Source organism: Zootermopsis nevadensis, unplaced genomic scaffold, assembly GCF_977971745.1.
Source record: "Zootermopsis nevadensis isolate Lab colony 2312 unplaced genomic scaffold, Znev_1.0 Znev_ptg000030l, whole genome shotgun sequence".
Lineage (NCBI taxonomy): Eukaryota > Metazoa > Arthropoda > Insecta > Blattodea > Termopsidae > Zootermopsis > Zootermopsis nevadensis.
Genome location: NW_028259162.1, coordinates 3,044,470 through 3,071,230, shown reverse-complemented (window position 1 = coordinate 3,071,230; position 26,761 = coordinate 3,044,470). Strand labels below are relative to the sequence as shown.

General features: G+C 44.6%; 2 protein-coding genes across 2 annotated transcripts; one reads left to right on the top strand and one right to left on the bottom strand.

Annotated features, from left to right (window-relative positions):
- Window positions 1–3,116: 3,116 nt before the first annotated feature.
- Window positions 3,117–12,469, bottom strand: LOC147872106 (uncharacterized). Its single transcript, XM_087358826.1, has 3 exons — window positions 12,280–12,469; window positions 7,074–8,113; window positions 3,117–3,233 (listed from the first exon to the last, which is right to left on the bottom strand). The coding sequence occupies exons 1-3, from the start codon at window positions 12,467–12,469 to the stop codon at window positions 3,117–3,119; spliced, it is 1,347 nt and encodes a 448-aa protein (XP_087214952.1).
- Window positions 12,470–17,797: 5,328 nt separating this feature from the next.
- Window positions 17,798–19,901, top strand: LOC110841275 (enhancer of split mgamma protein). Its single transcript, XM_022086667.2, has 2 exons — window positions 17,798–18,145; window positions 18,875–19,901. Exons 1-2 carry the CDS (start codon window positions 18,062–18,064, stop codon window positions 19,427–19,429), a joined length of 639 nt encoding a protein of 212 aa, XP_021942359.1. The 5' UTR covers window positions 17,798–18,061; the 3' UTR covers window positions 19,430–19,901.
- The last annotated feature ends 6,860 nt before the right edge of the window (window positions 19,902–26,761 follow it).

Sequence of the window (26,761 nt, the reverse complement as noted above, 5' to 3'; positions counted from 1 at the left end):
TCCGGTCAGATAGTTCTTACCAGTATAATTCTTGTACGGAATAGAGAAGAAACGAGAAAACAATAAAAGAATATTCCTGTAGGAAGATGCATAAGTCGAGTGAGATACTGCGGCAGAGAGGAGAGGAGATTTGCAACTCCACTCGAGACAAAGGCACCGCCACTCCGTCGTAGTCGCCTTGGAGCTGGCGCGGGCGTGGCGCATGTCCTCCGCGTGTCAGCAGCTGGTCCCACCGTGGGAACGCGCCACCACGGAGCTTCCCAAAACATTCCCACTCCTCGCTCTTCAGCTGTTTTCGCAGTAGCAGGATGCGTGCGCATTCAACGCGCGTGTCCCCCACTGTCTCGAGTCAACACGAATTGTATGTGCCATTCAAATTCATGGTTCATCCTCAACCAAGGACGTTAAATGTGACTTTCATTAGTATCTCATTTCGATTGCTTTACGTCGTCATAAACACGGGATATATTCCGCAGATCGATACTAGATTAATACTGTTATTACATTATCCCACTCACAGAGACGAAAGGCTGTCGGACTGGTTGACTATTTCTATGAATAATTGCCTCATTTATTCGCTAAATTACTGGCAGAACGAATATTTCAACGAACAGACGACAAAGAAAATGACTCTCTAAGTGCGTGATTGAGACTGATTAACCGATTATGGTACGTAAACGACTGTTCATGGTCTACTAAATGTCTGCTTTATTGACTGATGACCTCGATAAACGTAGTCCTTTGAAACTGATTGAATGACGGTCTCGTTTGCATGGTGGTTAATCATATGGTAATTATTCAGACACACACACATACACTAATCGCACTTTTATGGGCTCGGTACTAGAAAAGGAGGCCAAAATCTTGACTTAAAATGTTCCACATATAAAACAAATGACATTCTCAGCTCATTAGGCGCTTTCATCAAGAAATAAAATTGCCAGGCGATTTGGAAAGGCAACGCTCACAGAATTCAACAAGAGGTGACAAGGTTTCATGCCAAAGACTGGGGTTCAGAAAAGACACCAAATAGGACATTCTCAGCTCATTAGGCACTTTCATCAAGAAATAAAATTGCCAGGCGATTTGGAAAGGCAACGCTCACAGAATTCAACAAGAGGTGACAAGGTTTCATGCCAAAGACTGGGGTTCAGAAAAGACACCAAATAGGACATTCTCAGCTCATTAGGCACTTTCATCAAGAAATAAAATTGCCAGGCGATTTGGAAAGGCAACGCTCACAGAATTCAACAAGAGGTGACAAGGTTTCATGCCAAAGACTGGGGTTCAGAAAAGACACCAAATAGGACATTCTCAGCTCATTAGGCACTTTCATCAAGAAATAAAATTGCCAGGCGATTTGGAAAGGCAACGCTCACAGAATTCAACAAGAGGTGACAAGGTTTCATGCCAAAGACTGGGGTTCAGAAAAGACACCAAATAGGACATTCTCAGCTCATTAGGCACTTTCATCAAGAAATAAAATTGCCAGGCGATTTGGAAAGGCAACGCTCACAGAATTCAACAAGAGGTGACAAGGTTTCATGCCAAAGACTGGGGTTCAGAAAAGACACCAAATAGGACATTCTCAGCTCATTAGGCACTTTCATCAAGAAATAAAATTGCCAGGCGATTTGGAAAGGCAACGCTCACAGAATTCAACAAGAGGTGACAAGGTTTCATGCCAAAGACTGGGGTTCAGAAAAGACACCAAATAGGACATTCTCAGCTCATTAGGCACTTTCATCAAGAAATAAAATTGCCAGGCGATTTGGAAAGGCAACGCTCACAGAATTCAACAAGAGGTGACAAGGTTTCATGCCAAAGACTGGGGTTCAGAAAAGACACCAAATAGGACATTCTCAGCTCATTAGGCACTTTCATCAAGAAATAAAATTGCCAGGCGATTTGGAAAGGCAACGCTCACAGAATTCAACAAGAGGTGACAAGGTTTCATGCCAAAGACTGCGGTTCAGAAAAGACACCAAATAGTTCACGGGAGTTAATAATAATAAAGTTTTGTAGCCAAATTCTGACGTGCGTTTATGGCAACGCTAGTTTATTGTTACTGTTCTGGGATGCAAAACGGCGAGCTCCCAATGAATACGCCCGCAGGATTAATTCTTCGTGCCTCTGAACATTGGAACCGGATGTCTGTGTCCACTTGCAGACAGGAAATAAGTGTTACGAAATACAGGATTCGTGATTTTCCTCAGTCACATAATCCTATGAAGCAGACCATCTGGAAAGTCCGTGGGGTTGATTTATCTATTGCGTGCCTTTGACACGTAGACAGTCGTGCGGAGTGAATGTTAAACGCTTCCGTTCCAAACACTAATAGCCCATGTGGAAGGAGGGAGGGAGGAGAAGTCTGTGATTCCGATAGTGAAATATAAGAACAGAGACACCTGTTGACAGAAGGTGGGAGAAGTTAATAAAACGAAAGACAGGGAAACGTAAACAAATAAAGAGACAATAACAATTGAAATAAAAGATACGCAGCCTAAAACAAACACGAGAGAGCGAACGGAAAGTAAGACAAATTGTCGTCCTGATGATAGACGCAGCAAAAGCCTCTGTAACGTGTACCAGATTACACGGCGCAACGCCAGGTTACGTAATACTGCTTGCATCTTACGGGAAACCATTATAAAAACAACCAGAGTCCTTTAGCCCCAGGAACAATTGCAGACTGCGCCGAAATCTATTACAATATAATTTCACAAGACGTTGAAACCTGCAGGCAGAGTTCGTGACTTTTTCTACCGACGCTAGCACTCAAATCACCCATTCACCATTCACACATAGCAGCGTGCACAATGGGGATTTCAAACAATTGAAGAATGACGTTCATTCATTCATACGTGAGCACGAACAGTCCCCGCCACACTGATGTCACCGACGGCTCGTAACGTACACGTACGCGCAATCACAAGGCCGACTGCGTTGCTGGAACGAGCCCAATCCGACCCCTCGTGATGCGAGGACGATGGACTGCAACAACAGCAAAGCCCTGAAGCCCATTCGTAAGACCAAGACCTTGATAAAAGGATAATATTAAAGTGGGTGTTTGGGAAATAGGGTGTCAGAGCGGAGCAGGCTTAATCGGGGACGTATCAGATGTTCTGACTGCTCGCAGGTAGTTCTGCGGTCAGCATCGTCTTTGGTTCCTGCTCCAATGCTCTCTGCGGTTTGTTCTGGCAGCGTGGATCCAATTTACAGGCTGCTGCTCCCTCAGACCATGGGAACGTGGCTCTTATTCAATTAAGCGGAGCAGAGCATCGGCTGTAGCAATACCAAGCAGCCACTGGAGAGGAACAGGAAGTGACGGAGAGCAGGGAGACAGGAGGGAACACGAATGGGCATCTACAGGAAACCGTGGACCTAGAACAAGGAGAAAGAAGCTTCATATCTAGTGGGTCGGGAGTAAAGCGGCCAGAACCTGAAGCTGACCACTCACATCCATCATAACTAGGTTAAGAATGCGCGGATCTATGTCTCCACTCCTCCGCACGTCATCATGACGTTTTAATAACGTTAAACCACAGCGAGGACATTGTTTTATAATAGAATTTAAGATTTTCATTTCTTTTGTACAGTTGGCCCTCTACAAAGAGTTTAAAATGGATGCGATGCCCGGAAACAGAGTCAACGCATTCCTCTGAAACGTTGGCAACCACCAACAAGACCACGTGGCGTCACAATACAAGCGACCTCAGTCATTACGGTCACGCAAATTCACGTTCTGAGGATTTTCGACAGTCAACAAACATCGCGCTCGAGCAAGCAGAAACGTGGGACGATGGGCAAGGTCAGATAAACCTCTTCGCCCACACTTATTCGGGATACCGTTAGGGCACTTCTTAGCTCAGATAATCTCTGGTTGCGTACTGCAACCTCAGCGTTCATTTACGAGGTGCGATCGGAAAGTTTCAAGACTGTATCAATAGCGGGCGAACCGGATGTAGTACGAGATTCTGCCGCTAGGGGGTGCGGCCTACATTCATAGTGAATCAGTGTGCCAGCCGGCATCATCGAATTAACATTTGTTTCTTAGTTACGGGCGTTTTGGTAGTGCATTACACCGACCCTCCTGCGATTTCGGAATGGCGTGTGCATCAAATTTTGCCAAAGACTCGCCAAAACGGCTACGGAAACCTATGAAATGCTAAAGCAAGCATTTGGGGAGTCCGCAATGGGTCGTGCACAAACGTTTGTGTTTCATTCACGTTTTAAAAATGGCCGAACCTCTGTCGATGATGACGAGAGTTCTGGACGACCATCTTCGAGCACAACGCCCGAAAATGTTACGAAGATTCGGCAGGCCATTCACGAAGATCGACGTCGTACCATCAACGACTTGTGCGACATTGTTGGGATAGGCTATGGGACCTGTCAGCTGATTCTAAAGGAAGAACTCCACATGCGACGCATCATGACAACGCGCCAGCGCACACCGCCCTCAAAGTTCGACAGTTTTTGGCCTCAAACACCATGGCCGTCATCCCACACCCTCCTTATTCGCCGTGTGACTTCTTCCTCTTCCCAAAGATGAAAATTCAGCTAAAGGGAAGGAGATTTGAGACGATAGAAGAGATTCAGGCAGAATCGCAGATGGTGCTTGACAGGCTGACAAAGAAAGATTTCCAGGGATGCTTCCAGGCTTGGCAGCGGCGCTGGGATCGTTGTGTTCACTCCCAGGGGAACTACTTTGAGGGTGATGGATGAATTTAATACCTGAGATAAGTGTACGGGGTTTTTATAGGCGCAGTCTAGAAACTTTCCGATCGCACCTCGTATTCCGTACAAGGGACTGTGCCCGCCTAACAGGTTTCTCGCGGTCCACAGCGCAGTCGTAATTGTCCTTAGAGGTGCAATTCTCTTATTACACAACATTCATCCTTTATCTTTAAATCTATTCCCCCTTCCCCAATCTCAGTCACATATTAGTGATTTTCTACATTCCCTAATTATACTGCATTAATTGTTATTTTTATCCACATTCAATTTATTAGACGAACTCAGGCATGTTTCATGTTAGCCTAACGATAACCTTATTTTACATGAAATCGAACACTATCGATTTTCCTTGATCTTATCGTAAAAATCTGAAGCTCTTTTTACAAAATTTGTAGCGCACTCTAAGTGCGATAACAAACAATTTATGGCTCTCGGCAACGTGTGATAAAAGTTTCGGTCACATTTCATGTAATTCTGCGATTAATATCATGGCTACTGATACACGCCTATCAAAACTGCAAAGAACACAACATGTATTTTAATTAAAATTATTTGGTTATTCCGTCAAATCACAATGTATTTAAATAAGATAATTAAAATAATTAAAACATCATTCCGTGTTCCACATCGAATAATCGATTTACAATTGGAACAGTTTACAACATGTTTCGGTTTTATTAAACCATCATCAGGTGTAAAATTATATCAAATTTAAAACTCAATTACAATTTAAGACTTGAGGTTCTCACAGCGGTGAATATGAAGATTTCTGTCTTCTGGGTTATTGCGCTGTGTAGTCTGGTCGATGTTAACCAACGTTTCAGAGGTCATACTGCCTCCGTCATCAGGGCGATGAATATGCCAATAGGGTGTGAGGAGTTGGATTTTATAGGCAGGGAAGTGAAAGGTGTAGCCTGCCCCGAGCCAATGGGAGCAGGTATGGGAGTGGACCAATGGTAGCACGTGGGCGAGGGTGGGAGAGGGAGAGAAAGGTGAGTGTAGTTGTATGGATAAAGGCCCTGAAAAGGGCCGAGTTAGTGGTCTGGTTGGTTCTGGCGGCGCACTCTTGCTCGTTCTCGGAGTCCTCGGAGTGTGTGGATCAGAGGCTTCCAGGACCGGCTCAGGTGAAGTCCATCTTCCCTGTTAAAGTTATCAGGATGAAGTTCGATCTCGATGGCTTCCCTGATTAACCGGTCCATGTAGCCGGTTTTTGAGGAGAGGATAGCAGTGTCCTCTAGCTGTATCTTGTGCTCCAAGTTGAAGCGGTGTTCAGCAACCGCAGATTTCTCGGGCTGCCCGAGCCGGATGTGGCGTTCGTGCTCCTTGATCCTGGCCTCAACGGAACGGCCTGTCTGGCCGATGTAGACTTTTCCGCACTCGCAGGGAACTCTGTATACGCCAGGCGTCTTCAGTCCTAGGTCGTCCTTTACCGGCCGGAGAAAACTGGGAATTTTCTTTGGCGGAAGACCAACAGACTTGATGTCGTGCCTGGCCAGCAACCTGCTTATGCGGTTGAAGGTCGTCCCGACGTAGGGCAGGAAGGCAACCGAGGCTGGTTTTTCAGTAGGCGGTGGCAGCCTCGCAGGCGGATTGAGAGCTTTCTGAATCTGACGGTTGCTGTATCCGTTTTTCCTGAAGGTGGTGGTGAGTGCCTCCAGTTCACTCTGTAGGCTGTCGTGGTCGCAAAGGGCTTTAGCCCTGTGTACCAGGGTCGAGAGCACGGCCTGTTTGTTGGACGGGTGGTGATGGGAATTGGAGTTGAGGTAAAGGTCGGTATGGGTTGGTTTCCGGTACACCTTGTGGCCTAATGAGCCGTCAGGTTTCCGGTGAATGTCTATGTCGAGGAATGGGAGATGACCGTCCTTTTCAGTTTCCATGGTGAACTGGATGCTCTCGTGAATGCTGTTGAGGTGGCTGAGGAACTCCGCGAGCTTGTCAGGGCCGTGGGGCCAGATGACAAACGTGTCGTCTACGTAACGGAACCAGCAGAGGGGCTTGAAGGTCGCCCCGTCCACCGCCATTTCTTCAAAGTACTCCATGTAGAAATTGGCGATGACAGGTGATAGTGGGGAACCCATAGCCACCCCGTCGGTCTGTTCGTAGAACCGGCCGCCGAACTTGAAATATGAAGAGGTTAGTACCAGGTGGAACAGCCTCAAGACGTCGCCATCGAAGTGCCGTTCCAGGAGACGTAGGGCATCACCAACGGGTACCATGGTGAAGAGGGACACGACATCGAAACTAACCATGATGTCCCCAGGACCCACGCGGAGCGACTTGATAGTATTGATGAATTCGGTGGAGTTCTTCACGTGACGTGGAGAGTGCCCCACCAATCCACCGAGTAGTCCCGCGAGATATTGGGCGAGCCGGTAGGTTGGAGCGCCGATGGTGCTTACGATGGGCCTGAGGGGAGCTCCTTCCTTATGGATCTTGGGTAGCCCATACAGTCTAGGGGGCCTCGAACCCTGGGGCCGTAGCTTTTGGATGACCTCCTCTGGAAATGAACACTTCTTGAGAAGGAGGTTGGTCTTCCTTTCAACGGCTTCCGTAGGGTCCTTAGACAGTAGCCTGTACGTCGGGGCTTCCAGAAGGGCTCGGATCTTCCCGTTGTAGTCATCAGTGCTGAGGACAACCGTCGCGCTACCCTTGTCTGCCGGGAGGACCGTGAGGTCCGCGTTATTCCGCAGTGCTCGGAGAGCTCTCCTTTCAGCTCCGGACAGATTGTCTTTCGGCTTCTTGGAGGCTCTCAGGATCCGCACGGTCTCTTGCCGGACCTCCTCGGCTGCTTCCACAGGTAGGGAGCGAACAGCTCTCTCAACACCGCTCAGGAAATCCTCGATGGGCAGCACTGTAGGTGCTACCGCATAGTTCAAGCCCTTGCCCAGGGCAGCGTAGGCAGCATCCTCCAGTGGCCTTCCGCTCAGGTTAACCACAGTTTTCTTCGTGTCGGTCCGCGGGCCTGCATGTTGAGCTCCATGCAGTCGCTGGAACTTCTGGCACTGCCTGGCTTTGTCGTCAGCCGCAGTCCGTGAAGCCCTCTCGAAGGTGATGCGGTCGATGAGGTCCCAGTCCGCGGTGGACAGCTCCGCAGCGAGGCGGAGGTGCATGCCCAACAGGTCCCGGGAGATCGCATCTAACTCGCGCCTCGTGTGGTGCACGCGCTCCCGTAATAAGCAGAAGCTCGTCCTTCGATAGATCCTCTTGGCGGCCTCGGAATGGATGTTGTGGTGGAAATGAAGGAAATGCGGGACCGTCCCTTGGTCCCTGCATCGGAGTAGGAAGGAAAGGGAGCAGAGACGTTTGGCTTTCTTGATCCGAAGAGCCTCGAATCTCCGGATGAAGCGATGAGTATCCTCCCCATAGAGGTTTACTATGTAAGACTTGAGGTTCTCACAGCGGTGAATATGATCAACTTTATTGTAATAATCCTTGATCGGATACGGTAATACTTCTGGATCACCTCCAGACACAACTGTGTTGTCTACTATTTCATCTCTGACCGATGTAAACATCAAAAGCATCACTTCAAACAATAAAATTGATCCATTATATGAAAATATCTGGACACGACCTCCAAAAAAACTACACTACGAAAAATTGTAAAAAATCGTAATTGAGTTTTAAATTTAATATAATTTTACACCTGATGATGGTTTAATAAAACCGAAACATGTTGTAAATGTTCCAATTGTAAATCGATTATTCGATATGGAACACAGAATGATATTTTAATTATTTTAATTATCTTATTTTAAATACATTATGATTTGACGGAAAACCAAATAATTAATTTTAATTTAATAAGTCACAATATGACGCAACTACACTATCTTATGTATTTCAATATTATCCTCACATCTCCGTCTAGGTAGGTTCTCCTAAGTGATCTCTTCAAACCTTCAGGCTTTCCGACTAGAATTTTGCATACATTTCTTATTTCCCTGTGCATTCTACGTGTTCTACCAACCCCTGTTCGATTTATTCGCCCTAATAATATTAGGTGACGTTTAATTTACGAAGTGTCTCATTAATTATCGCCTCCTTGTTGCTATTTCTTTCTTGGGTCCCATTTCCCTCTAAACTCCGGTTCTGAACGCCCTCAATCTTCTGAGATCCTTAAAATGAGTAATAATTGGTATTAACCCAGCGTGGCTCGTTTTTGCAAGAGGCGTCAATACCACATCGCTTCCTTGACCGCTGTGCTATGTAATAACGTGATGTATCTCTTCAATACCTGTGCACGGACGATAGTGGGCGGGGTTCTTAAAAACTAAAGCAGAAGCAAGCTAGAACAACATTTCTAAAACACAGCTTAAAGGGAAGAACCGGGTGTGCTAAAATCACGTTCACTATCGGTTAGTGTACTGTAATAAAGTATCTAAGCTGAAAACGTTTAACAATAAAACATGGATAAATATTCCGAAACTTAAAAATTACCTGAAAACAACTTCGAGCAAGAACGTAGGACCCCTAACCCCCCCCCCCTCCCCTAGGAACCGAATACCAGAACTTCCGAATTAGCAAAAAAAATCAAATTTCTCGTTTCGTTCTGTCTGAATGGTGATCTAAAATTTTGCACACCCTTTCGTACCAGACACGGTTCCCTGGTCGTGCATGTAATGTGTTTCTGCACCACGTGTTGGTTAAATAAAAACGAGGCGAAACGCTTTCACCGTGAGAATCAACAGGCCACGATACAACATATAACTCCTCCTTATGAACAGTCCTGAGAAAATTCCACACTCCTCGAAAATAAAGAGTAATTTATCCTTTTTTGGTCCATTTCAGCTCGCTGTAGGATAGTACCTTTAGTACTCCTGAGAGGTCTCTGGATGGAAGGATTCCAATTAGTGTCCTTTACTTATCAACTTGACAAATAATCGCCTGTGCCAACGGTACTACAGACTTCGTTTAAACACACACAGGCCTTCTTGAAGCCAATGGACCTAACCAGCTGATGAACGCAAAAATCCCTGGACTTCGGCGAGTCTCCGTTACAGCCTAGCGGATTTTTATCATTACTGTTCTTGTGTAGGACAATTATTCTGCAGTTTTATTGTCAGTCAGGCCCTTTTTACAACCCGACACGCAGAGGTTCGCACATATTTTAATTTCTTTTCCGGATTCAGCTGTGGACCTTAAATTCCGAACATCATCATCTTCGTAAGACTTGAGGTTCTCACAGCGGTGAATATGAAGATTTCTGTCTTCTGGGTTATTGCGCTGTGTAGTCTGGTCGATGTTAACCAACGTTTCAGAGGTCATACTGCCTCCGTCATCAGGGCGATATTCATCGCCCTGATGACGGAGGCAGTATGACCTCTGAAACGTTGGTTAACATCGACCAGACTACACAGCGCAATAACCCAGAAGACAGAAATCTTCATCATCATCTTCACTGCCTTCAGAATCTCACATCTCGCATCTCACAGCCACTTCCCTGTTACAATTCTTCGCCCACCAGACGTTAATACATGTAATTTGAGACTGCACCACGGTTTGGCCTTCAGCCACATCGTAATCTAATTCTCTGAGATACAATCTATAACAAGGATAGCACGTGATGCTAATGATTTGGGCTAAAAAATGATGTTACATTTCCCCACATACTGTATGTATACATGGATACAAAACAGCGAGATCAGCGGTTCGTGTGCTTCTTATTTCCTAATGCCACAGGACAGGGCCTATTATTTTATTCTACTCATCTATCCAAGCACGCGGTCGGAGTTAATGTAGGTAGAACGCACGCAACTTGCGTAGTGATTACGTCATTTCCGCTGGCAGAGTGTGGGAAAGCTTGGCAGGTGGGGTTACAAGGATGGAAGCTAGCCAAGACTGAACTCGAGGAAGGACGCGTTGACTTGCACGCTACCTGTAGACTGCCGGGCACGAGGACGGTAACAGCCCGCCACGAATTCTTAACGTCGGCATTACAATGACATAAGTGGTAAGCGTCACGCTCCAACCGTCTTAACCCTACACGCAAGTAGCCTGGATTCTGGGTTGAACACAAATACGGGAAAAAATTAATAGCCCTGTAGAGAATCGAAGTCTGCTGAGCGGTCTGTTTACTGCTTCGGAAACTTCGTCCCCGAGTAAAATGCTCCCAGTAAACATTGTGGGGGGTGGGGGTGGGGGGTATACCCTATCAGAAGAACGTGTTGGCCAAGAGAAAATCCCAGTCCTTGCTTGAAGTCGAAACGTGTCGTCCAGCTCATAAGCCAGCCACTTCCCGGAGTTATGCAAACTATTACAGAACACTCTGGTGAGAAGTTGGAGGTTAGGCTCCCATTATTCTTCCTATCAAAATACCTACAAGTTCTTCGTAACATAAAACATACAATGACGAGGCTGATCATTGTTCTTCAGCACCGCAGGTAGACCTTCCGAGGCGAATGTTACTTCAAGATCGCTTCCTTACCAATCCTTTCTAATTCAACGGAGGCCTAACCATCCTCTCACCCCTATCGACGGTACAAACAGTTCAAGCCTCCATGGTTCATGGTTCTGACACTCCTACTGTCACCTGCACCATTACGCCGTTAGGACTCACGCCTACCATTAAGTTAACCAGGGTTCAAGGCCCGACAAATCGACGTGGATGATACCAGAACAGGTTGTCCTGCGCTCTCATTACAAGGCGGCGATGCGACTGGACGACTTTTTATTCCAGAGGTACCTGGTTCGAATACTTGGCCTAAGGGACTCTTTCCCGTAACAAATAACTGCAGTGAATCCTGAGGTAAGACAGGTCTACCACGTAGTTGCTATTCGAATTTGCATTAAAATACCGACATTAAATTGTTAATCCGCGCGTATAACATTACAAGCTGCGTGAAACTGGAGCTGTAATGTGCATAATGGCGTAAGATGGCAATAAAAGTGGCTTATATTAACAGGCTTTGGATCCTTCACAACGATTAAGACACTAATTATAACGACAAAGTGGATCGGAGGCGAACAGGCACGGTAAGCTTCATTTACAAAGCAAATGGTCTGTATCGTTACCACACTACAAGGGTGTGTAAAATATGGCCCGCGACAGGATCATCCCTTTCCACAACGATACTTAGATCTTACAACATGCACTTTTATCAGTTTTCACTATTCTAACATGACCTAGGAACCGACTGTGATCGCGAAATTTTTTTAACTCGAAAATAAGCAGAAAACTGTCCCGAAATTTAGGTCCCGTAATTCCCGCGTTATCTGCCAATATCAGCTCTTCTTGTAGAGAACGGCGCGTTCACGGTCTCATATGGTAAATTCGTGTTCACAGAACGTCCCAGTAGCCTATTACTTTCCATTTATGTCTACGTCTCGCAAAATGTGTCTTCCCTTTGAGATTTTCCTACAGTTTGTATGCATGTCTAATCCCCTTCTAAGTGAGTTACACGTTCAGCGTACGCCAACCTCCTTGATTTGACGATAATGATAAATGGGTTAAAGAGCATTGATAAGGGAACACAGTCATGTACCGTTATTAGCAAGGACGTCTCATTACTGCAGCACAGACTTCAAAAAGTTCACTACCTGAACCAACCTTAACAACGAATTCATGGAATCGCTTATCTCTGTACGCTTTCTTCTCACAGCCCGTCCCCAGGATACGCCACTGCATGTCGACATCCTGCCAATCAGTCGACCGGAAGTTGGTAGTGGCAGGCAGCCTCAGGTCAATCGGGGCTAAGTTCCCACACTCACTGCAGCCCGCCCAGGGCATTGCGTGCTGACCGGACCTTCTGCCCGCGGCAACTCAAACGTCCTTGCGCCTTGCCTGCGTTGTGACAACCGGTGGCATTAACCCCACCTTGAAATGCTCCACATTCACCGAGCAGGTCAAGGCACACGGCGTGATTCGATTTCGTTACATAACCCGGAAATAAGCTTTTGAACGACCTCTCCCGATTAAATTGATCGAACCTTTTGGCCTGACGCTGGGAATGTCTGGCACTGCTCAAAATTTACCCTACGCAAGGTGTCATATCGCAGGTCTAATAATCTCTCGCTTCTGCTGTGATTGACAAATGACTCACCGTTAACCCTTTAAAGCCCCGTGGTAACTGTATGCACCACCTGATCAAACAATATGAAACTTTGAACGTGGTTTGGCAGTCTGAACGCGGTGGTGACGAGAAAAATTTCATAATGTTCCTGTCAGGAATCAGATCTCAGTACTTCAGTTTTTTTGGAAAAACATTCAGGACGGATGTCAATGTTTCTGCAAATCGCAGAATACTGTGGACGGACAGAGCAGATGCTCTCAGCGGCTGCCGAAAGGTCCTCGAGTACAGGGCACGTTTTTAAAGCACCGTGAGAATCTCTCAAGTATTTGCAGTATGTGCCCAAGTGACTTGACTGGAATTCAAGTCTGTCCCTCCGAAAAGCATTTTAGTGAATTTTCCTATCTGCCACGCCGAACACCGTGACGACGACGACCTTCAGTTCGTGCATGTAAAGTTAACTAACTGAGGTACAGATTACACAGAGCCAACCAAAGGTTACGAATTATGATACTCCTTCTTCTTCTTGAAAATCTGGTAATAAAGTGTCGTGTTCTACGGTTACAAAAGTGTATGTCTTCTGGGTTGTTGCACCGTGAAGTTTACAGACGTTTCAGAGGTCCTTGCTGTCTCCCTCATCAGAGCGTCGTCCTCATGATGGAGGCATCTTGAGGAGTAGTGGAAGTCAATTAAATGCGAGGATCCTGCCAGTTGAAGACAGGGGTCACATCGTTGACTGTAACAGCTGTTCGAGAGACGCAACGCACCCTGGTCCGCCCGCAGCCTCGTGGATCGACCACCACCACCACTTCGACCTGTCTGACCAGTTTCTGACACCCAGTAACCGATGGCCTTTGTCTTGGAAAACTGGTATAGACGACAAATTTGTCATCTTGGTATTCTTTTTTATTTTTTTAAAAAAGCATTAACCGGTGAGACTTAAAAGTTACGAAAGTACATGACGTCTTTCACTGTTTCCACAGCAAACGTCCTTTATTTCTAATCTGTTGTCCGCCCGGGTTTTTCTTAAAATAACTTATACTGAAACAACACAATTTCCTGTTTATTACGTCACACATACGTCATATTATTTACTTCAAGCTCGTAGCTACGCGTGTGTTGGACGAATCTTATAGAAGCCTCTTTAACAAATCTAATAAATAATGCACATACTGACTTACTTATTTTGTATAATGGCGATTTGTTTACGCTGAAAAAGAACTGTCTAAAGACAGTTTTCTGTGTTAACAGCGATGCATACAGACAGCAGTTGAAAGGAAACTCCCTCTTGGAAGCCCTGAACACATTCGCCATCCCAGCGAATGTCCGATAATTTCATACCAGTTTCAGGGCCCCACTCGTTTTAACCAAGTGAGTTTTAAGGTTTCCAAGGCGGCGAGCATGAAGATTATTGTCTTCTGGAATTTTGCACCGTATAGTGTGGTTACCGACGTTTCAGATGTGCTTACGTCATCGCCTTAATGACTGAGGAGATAAACACCTCCAAAACGTCGGTCGATTTCTACCCGACTACACCACCCGATATCCCAGAAGACAACCATCATCTCTACATGAAACAAAGTTCATCGGTCAAAAACGCTGGAACGCAGTATACACAAGCTGTAAGTTTAAAATAATATACCTACTGTATTACGTAGATTAGAAAATTATATTAAATACAAAAATTGTAGAGCCGACTGCCTGTGAGTGATGGACAAACATCGGTAGAAAAACTTTACGGTGAGAATTTGACAAATAAATGTTGTCGTTTTAAATTGAATTTTGCGATGATTTTAGAAACCGTTCTTTGCCGTTCTCCCACTGTACTGAAGAGTAGCGGTCATCATCCCTTTGTCATGTGACGCCGCGTGGTCTTCTAAGTGGTTACCAACATATCGTAGAGAAGTGTCGCCTCCATCTTCAGCGTAACCTCCCAACGACCAAACGGCGTCACAACACGAACGACCACTTACCGTCCGTTTTCTGGCAACACAAAAAGGTCACAAGTTTTTTAATCAGTGTTGACGGGGGGGGGGGGGGGGGGGAGTGGCAAGGTTACTGGTTTGCGCGTGTTAAAGCTAGAACAATGGCTTGCAATTAGCGGAACACGTGTTGCGTGCTTTTGCAAATCGGGTGACACATGTGGAGGGATTTTTCAAGGCCGGGTCTATAGGAAGGGGAGTTTGACCCCCCCCTGGCCCCCTTCTGGTTGGGAAGTTGAAAGTTGTGTTGGAACACCGAGATATGTGAAGTGAATTAGCGATTCGCGTAGGTACAGCTGCACGCATGCCGTATTTTGGTACCGGACAGATGCATCATTTGATTGCATCTACCGCCTTTATGAAATGATATTACAGAAACATTTTCGTGTGCTCTTTCGTCTAACGCAGTGTAGACTTGTGTTCCGGAAGCACATGTTTCGAACCCTTAAGGATACTGGTTATTAAGAGTGAAATGTTTGTCACAATTTTAAACCTATTAATAACAAACTCTGGAGAGACACTTCGTCGCCAGTGGTAGGTTCTCGGTACGTTTCGATTGCAAGGGTTGAAACCATAAATGCTCCAATGTAAATGGGATGTTTGTTTATGGTTTATCTAACGATGGTTCTTCAACTGTACAGGTCGTGTAGCTTCGATAGGGGTGTGTAGGAACACTGCTGTGCTAGATAACGCGATTTGGCCTGCAGCAAGCGAGGATCACCGATAAATACCCAGCACCCTGGGTATTTCTGAATAAAACGTAGTATTGCAAACCTCTCAACCGAGAGATTCGGTCGTATCGCCCTCATCGGGGAAGTAAGTGGATCTTACTGATGTAAAAAAAGAATCTTTTTTAATGCAGTCACTTAGAAGACTAAAAATATGGTAGGAGGATGATATTAAAAAGGATGCAAACGATGTCTCGTGACTGATATGATTACGGCTGTGAAGTTAGGTCCAAAAACCGGAATTTTCCTGAACGGCTGAATACTGATGACTGCTCTGTAACGAGGGATTTGAGGGTTAGACGTGTTTACAATGGGGTGGAAATTCATTTGTAATTCAAACTTCTCCCCCCATCGTTGCTGCACCCGTCTTGTGGCATGTTTTGAGTGCAAGGGTCCGCTGTCCTTAACATCGCAGACTGGAGCGTCGTTTTGCTTTCTTGTGTCTCCCGAACCTCCTGAAACCCTTCTTATGTAACACTGGTTTGGGGGGGGGGGGGGGTTGCGTGCGCTTTACCTCGTGTCCCCCCTCCACCCCACATTTCAAAAGTGGGTCGCGTTGACAGACGCCCGCTTGCTGGAAACAGTGCAAAATACAAGGGTTGGCCCAAGGAATATCGAGTTACTTGCCGATGCGGGTGGAGTCGGAAGGAAGGGCGAAGCTTTGCCCGTGCCTACGGAGACCACGAACAGAGGAATACGTGGCCTATTCCAAAAACTATCCTTGCATTCGTTTGGGAATGGCGGAAGAAAAGATATAAAGTCTCCGAATAGCCGAAACTCTGCCCGAGATTAAAAAATGCAACTGCGAATAGGCTATACTGACAGCTGACAAGGGGTGGTGTATCAAATCAGAGGTTAGCCAGCTGGCGAAACACTCCTCGCAGTAAAATACTGTGTCTCAAAACGAGATTACACGTTCTTACAGCGGCCGACGATGAAAGTATTCTTGGAATGCTGTGCAGTGTAGTCTCGAACAAACTGACCGACGTTTCAGAGGCGCTTAATGTGTTCGTTGTCAGATTGTCCTGATGAGACTATGAGATTGCACGGCGTAACATCCGAAAGGAGCCATATTCATGTCCAAAAACGTTTCACACAAGACCTAAGGCTCGGTGGGCTCCTGTGAATACGATAGTAAACACCGTGGAACTTTTTCTTCTGGAAAGAGGCATTGGTCCACGGTGGAATTTTTCATGGAGCAAGATGTCGGAAAATTCAGTACTCGGCTATGGACTCTGGCAGAAAGCCTGAACGCCTCGTGTTACACGTAGCATCCAAATGTTTGCCACAAATTACAGCATTCAGCCACACCAAGAAAGTCACAAGGGCTGTCCAAAATAAATGGAACTCAAGGCAACGAGAATGCCAGGGCGCTTTGGACTGAACTGACTGCATCTGTGCATAAAAGATTTAAGGTTCTCACGGCGGTGAGTACGAAGATGGCTATCGTCTGGGTTGTTGCGTCGTGAACTGCAAGGCGCTACAACCCAGATGACAGGCCACGAAAGAAATCAGATCACGGAGAACACGTCCACACCTTGGCTGACACGAAGGCCACAGCTGTCGACGTAAGGTAGTGAACAGAGATGAAGAGACGAATCTTGAAATTTAGAACGCGCTACAGAAAACAATGTCTCTTTTTATCTTTTCCCCTCCCTACGGAAATTTCTTGTTTATGAAGGTGTAGGATGTAAAAAGTTTGCAGACGTTTCAGAGGTGGTTATTTCCTACATAATCAGGGTGCTGGAAACAGGTAATGAGGATGGGGAGTGGGGCGAAATTAGTTCAGGACGGAGTCTGTCTCAGTTAGCTTCATCCCTCGGGTCAGCTATCGGACGGTTCACCTGAAGTTTTAATTTCGCTTTGAAACAATATTACGCGCTGTATAATGCGTGGTTAAGCAACTTAAAAACTTGGCTTTTCAATTTTTTTAAAATTACTCTCTTTAGTCACGGCTAGGCGGTAGACCCTTTCCTCCCCTCTGCAGTGGCGGAATGCAATTCCTCCCTCACAAACGCCCCGACTATTCGTGGAGACACACATGTTCATGGATCGTGTTCCATGGACAGAGAAAGGGTTCCTTCAACATTTTAACAGGTTATAATATTCACGAACCAATATCACGGCGCTTGAATTTGAAAGGTGTTGTCTGATCGTGGAAATACAGTGAACGTGTTTTATGCTTTGATACTGCGTCGTCCACGCCGGTTCTGAAAAATCAAAGGCACGAGAGGTGATGAATTTGTTGGTGCGAAAATTAGGACGTCGTCAAAATCGCGGCGTTCCAGTAGCCTGATAGCAGTAGCTGTTGTGTGGGGGAATGGCACAGGTGGTTTCAGAGGCTGTCTGTGTGTGTGGGAACGTGGGGCCCAGTTAGTTTCCCACGGCCGAGGCGGCTGCAGCAGGAGGTAGTCCGTTTGACACGGGCCCTGCGCATACATACACACATACACCTGGTCTATCCCCTCCACATTCCCCTATTATATATACACACTTATAGCCCACGGCCTGCCCCAAACTGTTACCACTACTATAGTGTCTGGCGATCGGTGTGGATTAGTGATAAGAGCGAATTGTTGATTGCCCTGTGTGATCCGTCATCATGAGACCTGACGGGGCTACGTACTTGGTGCCAGCCTGTGACTATGAAGAACAGCCAATATCAAGAACATACCAGTATCGAAAGGTAAAGAAAATCGATTTTATTTAAGTGGTTATGTTCTGATTAGCAAGGCATGGTGACCTTACCCTCTGGGTAATTGATCCATTGGGAAGTAATTGAGGACTCTAATTCCAGTACCTTCAATGAAGGGTTACGCCCACTTATCCATGTGTTACTGAACTGCAGGAGCCCAAATGCCAGCTATAAACAGCAGCAATTTTCCGTTTTAAGAGAGTTTAATTTGGTTTCGTTCTTTTTTAATGTGGAAGATTTATACTGAAACCAAATGATTCACATTCTTCTCAATTAATGGCACGAAAATAATTTTATCAGCGACAGTCATGTGTCATTTTTCTTCCCACTTGTGACTCGTATGTGAATGTTTATTTTTAAACTGCAATTATTTACGATGCGTGTGAATATATCTTTGTTTCCGTTTTATTGACTTCGGGGTTAGTAAAGTATATCAGTATTTTTATTTATTATTTCGGTTTTGAGCTCGATATAGTTTTATGTATTCTACGATTTATTTCGTTCTTGGGAAACCTGCTCTGTCCAGTCAGTATTTATCGTCAGTGCCGAGGGTTTTTACAAACTGGATGACATTGGTAGATAGCCTAACTTGTTTACCAGAAGTACTTTACGTGAATTTAGCCAGTCTTCCAGGCTAATGCAAGGCTTGTGTCTACTGACAGGCAACGACCCCTTCCATTTACGAAAAAACCAACTTATGTGAGCCATTCTTGTGCGCAGGTTATGAAGCCGATGTTGGAACGCAAACGTCGCGCCAGAATAAACAAATGTCTGGACGAGCTTAAGGACCTCATTGTCTCGTCCCTCCAGGCCGAAGGAGAAAATGTCAGCAAACTTGAGAAGGCAGACATTCTTGAGCTAACCGTGCGTCATTTGCACAAACTCCGTCGCCAACATTCCCTTGGTCTGAACCCGGAGGTTGCATACGCCGACAGATTCCGGGCAGGTTTCACCCACTGCGCCGCAGAGGTGTCTCAGTACCTCGCCGCTGCAGCCACATCTCCCACTTCGCCTCTCAACATCGATGCCACGACAAGGACCCAGTTACTGCAACATTTGGGTTCGTGCGTCCGTCATATCGACAAATCCTCGAGCAACGTCCTACAAACGGTAGCAGCCGCGGACTCTTGCCCCATCAGCCCTCATTGTTACAACAATGCGTACACTCCGCCTGCATCACCACAGCTCCAGGGACCGCTGGCGCTCTCAGCGACCATTGTCCTGACTAACGATGAGTCCAAGCCGCCCTCATCTTCCGTCTGGAGGCCCTGGTAGTCCCCGAATGCCAGTTACAAGTTATTTATTTTTGTAGATATATTCGAAAAGTGACGTATGTAAATATGCCAGTGAACAATTTACAATGTGACGATGGAATCGAGAGACGCCGACGTATATATATATATAATAGACAGATGAAACGCACGTATTAAGTAAGACTTCAGCACCAATAATACATTTGTTTCAAAATAAATAAGACCCGATTGCTTCGAAACTCTAAATTTGAACAAGTTTAATTTTAAGTGTTTCAACTTGCGTGGATTTTAATATCACCTATAAAAACATGTTTAAATAAAACAATTTTGCATTAAATTTTACAGTTTTAATTCTTTTAATGATGTCTGTGATAATGACTATGTACCTGAGAAGACTAATTAATTAAATGTAACCTCAAATATATACAAAACATTTTGTACATTGTGTTAACGATTATGGAAATCGGTAATAATTAAAATGAATCGGTATTTCAGTTGACTTATTTAATTTGTATGTATCTAATCTTGGGATCGAAGTCCGTATAACCTTTATTCCACCCTAGAAAGCCATTTAGGGGAGTGGCTGTCCTATTAATGGCAGGTGATTTGAGTATTCCAATTGGAGATTCAGGATTCGAATATAATTCCGCATGATTTTTCTTCGTGCCTCTAATAAATACTGACTGACAGCACTATCCAGTCACAGATTAGAATCCCACTTGCAACATCGATGTATGAACATATATCTCGTCTTTCCCGACTATGGCAATCCTCATTTTCCTCCTGAGACTGGAATTTCCCCTTTGATTCCTTCAGTTGGCGACCATGGCAACAGAATTGTATCACTTCAATCGATCAAAACTACGTAATTAACCTAACCTAACCTAACCCCACCCGTCGCATTGTGGAGCCCTCTTCCTGTAGCAGCTCGAGAGTTAACGAGCGCGAATTGGAGTTATTTTGGCCGGCGCCAAGGACGACGACGAAGGGTAAAGCTTTCGTGTAATCGACGGTCAGATTCGTGCATTACACGCAAGGCACCAGCCCGAACCGGGACATATTTATTCCCACGATGTTCAAACCTTAACATACTTATGAAACCCCTAAAATATGAGGCGTTTAACCCAATGTGTGTGACTGTTTATACTTTAATTGAATTCCCGACGTTTTCGTCAGAAATATGCAGGGCATTTCCTCATTTAATTTGATTTATTTCTACGCAGATTTGTGGTGGCAGTTGACGAGTATACTCGGTAGCTACAAGCTTCCGGCAAAGGAACGAATTTAATGGCGTCAGTTAGAGGTCTCGTGGTGATGATCCTTGACCGATTCTGAATCTGTTCCTAAAGCCTTCAGACTTGACCGGGGACCGGCCGTAACTAACAAAAGTTCCATTTCAGCTAATGTCAAACATAACCTTTTTGTAACAAGATAAAAATACGTCCTACAAGATTTACGTCGTCTTCGAAATAATGACGGACAAGATAATCGGGTGCGTTTCATTAACAGTTTTACGCATGTCACTTCCCGGCTCCCGGCATGAACTGCAAAAAAAGTTAGCACACCGAATTTTTATTGTGACGTAATCGTGTAATTATTTTTTGAAACATTATACATGATCTTTCTTTGTGTCTAACAAGAGAAAAAATATTTAATCCTAGAAAATCTGTGTAGTTGGAGTTCATATACAGGAATTTCTTGGCAGTTTTGTACGTTCGGATCAACGCAAAGTGCTTGAAATTCATGTTAACTTCCTGCTATGTAAATTTTTTTATTTTTCGGACAAATTTCAGAGCTGTGTGGTGAGGCACCAAGTGTGAGAGACTCAGAATTTTATGTTGTCACTAACTTAAATAAGCCAACAGAGTTCTCTAATACGCTAACTGTCGACTAAGTAAACCCCCACACGATCTGACACGAAGGAACAAAGATTAAAAAAACTTACCAAAGCGTCGTTGATTAAAAAAAAAAATCATGACATCTATGAAATATTATCTTTTCAATTACGTTTTATGGATGGGCTTGTTAATTTTTATTCTCTGACAAACCGATCTAGCCACTAAAAAAAGTTATATTAATCTTTCCGACGTGTTATGTTAGAACGACGCATTCCTAGTACCACTAGCAACATTTCATTGTCATGGTAACTCAATCTGGTCTTGTTATAGTCCTTTGTCCCGCAGCCAAATGAAAGAATCCAGCAGTTCAGTGGCGTAGAACTAATGGACAGAGAGTTCAATGCTTGGAATCGAATAGCACCTTAATAAATATATCAGCAAGAACCCAAGAACGTATCTGGAACTAACGGTGAGAGGGTAAATACAGACGGAGCAGAGGAGAGAGAGGCACCTTAAATTATATCCGCACTGTCAATTTCGATACCGGATTTAACACAAAACGGTAAGGGACTTCAACGAAATCAGAGAGAACATAAATCAGACGCCGACGGTAAGACAGGAAGATCAGCGGGCAGTTCACGCTGCAGGACTTGGCAGATAATTTGAGTTTTATAGTGCGTGTGCACTGTGAAACTACGAGGCGCGTGCCCCCAGCACGTTACGTGACCAACATTTGGGCTGGCAAACCCGATGGAAAGAAGCCAATTAGGACTGTTTCTCACAGCTGGTGGTCCATGGACCGTCGCGGAAAAGAGCCTGTCAGCGATTAAATTTATTCCGAATCACAAACTCCAGTTTGAAAATACTTTACCACAGCTGCGTACATCATTGTTTTATAATAAAAGTACAGTTTACGCCCTGAGTACCACAAAAGTAATGCACCATGAACCCAAGACAGAATGAAGGCTCCACGAGTTCGTAACGTGGGCACTGCATTCATGTTCCCAGCCGATTTGATGATCGGCTTGGTGGGCCGAAGATTCCGTTTGAATATTATGACAAAAAATTATCAGGACCCAGCCAGCCAGGAACCGAATCCACGAAATCCAGCAATCCAACTTCAATCATTTTACTGATTCAACCCTCCGGATTCATTGGAGCATAAGTGGGGAATAACAAGTTTCTAGTTTTGCTGGATTCGAGCAAAATATCCCCAGAATAAAAGACGTTCGGAACGCGAGCTTCTTAACAATACCTAGTGCACTCAGTGCAAAGTGCGCCGTCTTATAGGAATGGCTGCCTGGAACGAATCCTTCGGTACACTTGGGAACTCAAGCAGAAATAGACGATTCACCGAAACGTGGACTTCCCACGGTTAAGATGGACAACACTCCGCCTTCCGCTCGTCATTTTGTTTGTTTACATACAACAAAGCAGAGTTGGTTTTACGTCAATTTCACAGGACAGATGTGTACAAATCGTAGCTACTGGTAGTTTAAAAAATAGCATTGAGTCCTGAAGATGGAGGCAGCATGACCGAATTACAATAATTAAACTCTCCATCTACAAGTTCCAGACTGTGGATAACATTCGATTCCTCTGTCTTTTTAAGACAGAGGAAGGTGGAAAACACTATCACCGGAACGAGATTCGAAATTAAAACTTCCGGAATACGAAGCATTAGTGCCAATCATCAACTACACCGGGAGTTAATTTTTATGAAATGCAATACCGGGCCCATTTAACGACGCTACGGAGACCGAGACATAGATGGAAGGATAATTTTAAAATCCTACGAGGGTGTACAAAGGATTTAAGTGAAAGAGTGGATTCCTATTAAGTGTCTTTGTGTACACGGCAGTAAATAGTCTAGTACAACAAAGCCGATTATTTCTTTACCGGATAATTAACTGTCATCTAACAGCTTAGCGTATGCAGAAACAGTTCTGCGTCTGGTACACGTGTGTCGCCCGGTAAACCCGCGACGATTATCATCGATGGTTTACGTCGCACTAGTTTACGTTACAGGAAACAAAGCTCCTGTTCAACCTCGGGTGTTACACATACATAACCTGTCTTCAAACACATTCGAATTCCTATCATTGTGAGTGCGTGACAACTTTCCACACAAATGGTACAGCTGAGTATAGATTATCCGGGGCGGATTCACCGGGGTTTATCTGGCTAAAACAAAAATTACAAATGTTGCTACAACGTGACGTTTACTACAATAGAACGTCATTAATATCCGGTGGAATCTCTTTTCTATTTATATATTTTTATTATTTTATTTAGTGTTCTGTCTGACGATAGGTCCATATCAACAGGATCCTTCCATCCTTTTCTCGGACTGGGACCTGTTCATATACGTTCTTGGCAGATGATCCAGAAGTGGTTTGCCATTGCCTTCTTCTGTGTGTGAATGGAGTAATTGTTGGGGTGCCACGGAGAAACCGAGGAAGCCCCCGGAGGAAAACTCCGTGTTGCCTAGACCACGGCCTTGCCCAACACAAGTTATAAATTCGGGCACCGCCGGGAATCGAACCCGAGACCCCCCAGGATTACAAGGCCAGCGTTCTAACCGCTAGACCACCTCATCTTATTATTATTTAGTGTTCTGTCTGACGACAGGTCCATATGAACAGGATCCTTCCATCCTTTTCTCGGACTGGGACCTGTTCATATACGTTCTTGGCAGATGATCCAGAAGTGGTTTGCCATTGCCTTCTTCTGTGTGTGAATAGGATGCCACGGAGAAACCGGGGAAGCCCCCGGAGGAAACCTCCGTGTTGCCTAGACCACGGCCTTGCCCAACACAAGTTATAAATTCGGGCACCGCCTGGATTTGAACCCGAGACCCCAGGATTACAAGGCCAGCATTCTAACGGCTAGACCCCTGTGGCTTCTATCAGTTGGTATGTACTGTATTTTTTTTAAAAAAAATCATTTCTGATATTATTAAATTTAAGTAGTTTATGTCTGAAATTAAACTTAATAATTTATTACATCTATGTGATTTTCTTTCGTTTCTGTGAATTATCAGGGAAAATATTTTTCCTAGCCAACCCTGTTAATCGGGAATCTACTGCAATCAGAACTTCAAATAATAATTTCTCAGCACCCACTGCATTGGAACACACTTCCCACTGAAAACTATCCATAGCCGAATTGTATGTAAACAACTTCCGCAGAAGTGCGCAAAACAGGTGTTATTTCAGGTTCTCGCAGTGGTAAGTATGATGTGCCCTGTAACCCGGTGAAAACTGGCCAAAGTTTCAGGGGCAATTACTTACAACTTCCGTCATCAGGACGACAGCTTCACCAAATAGGGTCCACTGGAGGAGTTTCTAAATTACCCTAAGGGAATCCCCTAACATAGTCAATGAGCTGGCTAATTTATTAGCAGGTTTCGGCAAGGCGGCATTCATGATGATTCATTTTGATATACCCACTCGCCTTGGAAACCAGCGACGCGGAAGTTACGTAAGACACTGATGTCACAGTAATGGCTACACGTGCCCGTTGAAGTATAAAAATGACACTTCACGAAGCATAACGCGATTATACCTGTTTTACACACGACTCCTTTCAGTAACCTTCCCCACGCAATCACACACGTGCTGTACAAACACCCACGTCAGTGAACCTGTTCCCCTTGTTTGTGACTGTGCGCCGTCACTGAGTAGTCTTCATGAATGTTAATTACTTGGGCAAACTCCTTATTTCGTTTTTTCTATTTTGTATTATAACCTCCTATTAACATGTTTTCTGAACCAACAAAAACACCTCACAGGTAAGCCATACACGTGATACTTATGGCCTATTATGGCAACAAATTCATTGTAGACTAAAATCAACTCATGTAATTATGATATTATTATCATAATATTTGTCCTTCCTTCACTTCTAGGTCTTCCCAGTGGTTTCTTTCCTTCTGGTTTGCCCATCAAATCCCTGTACGCAATCCTCTACCATGCGGGCTGCATGCCCTGCCCATCTCATCCTCCTTGACTTGATGCGTCTAATTATATTTGGCGTCCGACAGATGAGATATTCTTTCCTTCTACTTTAAAGCTGACAGCGAGCCAGCCTCCGAAACGTCGCCCTGACAATAAACAACGTCCCAACAAAGTTTTATCTTGTTTGGTATTATTAATGAATTACAACAGTGTTGTTCAAAAAAAACTGACAAAACTTAATGAGTTTTAATCCTTTTAAATCGAAAGAACTTTTTCGTACAGTCATGACTAAAATACCGTGTCATTAAACATGCTTCCTCAGTTCTGTTTCTTGGTCCCTCAGACTGGGTAAGAAGCTAACGAAGAGCTTTCAACTTGCACCGGACAGATACTTCTGCTTTTGTTTAAACTGGGCTGAAACAAATACGAAGCAAGTATCAACGTAACTCTTTCGTTGAATTAATGTTGAATCAGAACCCAACCTCAATTAACGTTAACAGTGTTGGGGGGGGGGGGGACACCCTTGTAAACACGAAATGCGTGTATTCAACGGCGTGTTTCTACAACTGTCGGATGTGACGAAACAAACCGTCAAGTGTTCGACTCCATTACGCCAGGACCACATTCGTGCTCGCTGATGTCCGTGGCGGTGCTGATTACGATATTCCAATGTGCCTAGAAGAGTTAATTACGATTCCATGTCTGACTTCACTATCTGAGGTCTAGCATCAGAACTTGCCAGGAGAAAACGGCCAATGTGTGGCTGTAGCTTGAGGTAAATGATTAGTCCCTTCCACGTTAATATTGTAACAAGAAAATTTAAGGTACAACCCTGAATATTCGACCTCTAGTCAAAATATCTTCTTCTACTGAAGACCAGTGTTATCCACATTGGAATAAGGTGGGGGGGGGGGTTAGGCATGAGCTCAACATCACTTGCCTAATGTGACGCCTGCGTCACAGGTACAGTGTGTCCCAAAAAGATGTATACACAGCAGCAAATTTGGTGGCCGCTTGTCAGTCAGTTGGTCATCGCTGTAAATTGTGTTACGAAGCTAAAGGCTAATGCTGACGTATGCAGTGTTTTTGTTTAAAAATGTCTTTATTTCATTCATGAAAGTATAAACACAAACAGCTATACTAGGAAGGGCTCTGCAGCCCAACATTCCTTGTGTTTACTAGAGACTTTGCATGTTTCTGGAAACCAGCAGAACGATTTTTAATAAGGAATGTTGCAATTGATTTTTTGATTTATTTATTATATTTAATTTTTCCTAACTTCTCATATATTTTTTCTTTTTACAAAACGAGCAGTAATCTGAAAGGCAATGTCACCAAAAAGCCATATCCGAGGTCTGTGCACATTCCAAGACAACTTCTCACGGCCTGCAATCCGAGCTGAAAGGAATGTCGAGTCTCTTAAAATCGAATCTGTTGTATCATTGGACTAGAGCCAGCTGCATTTTGATTGTAATTGAATGATAACGCTCTAGATAGACGCTGCTTTGTGCTCGGACAATGGGGGAACTGTCCTTAAGTACGAAATCAGGATCATGC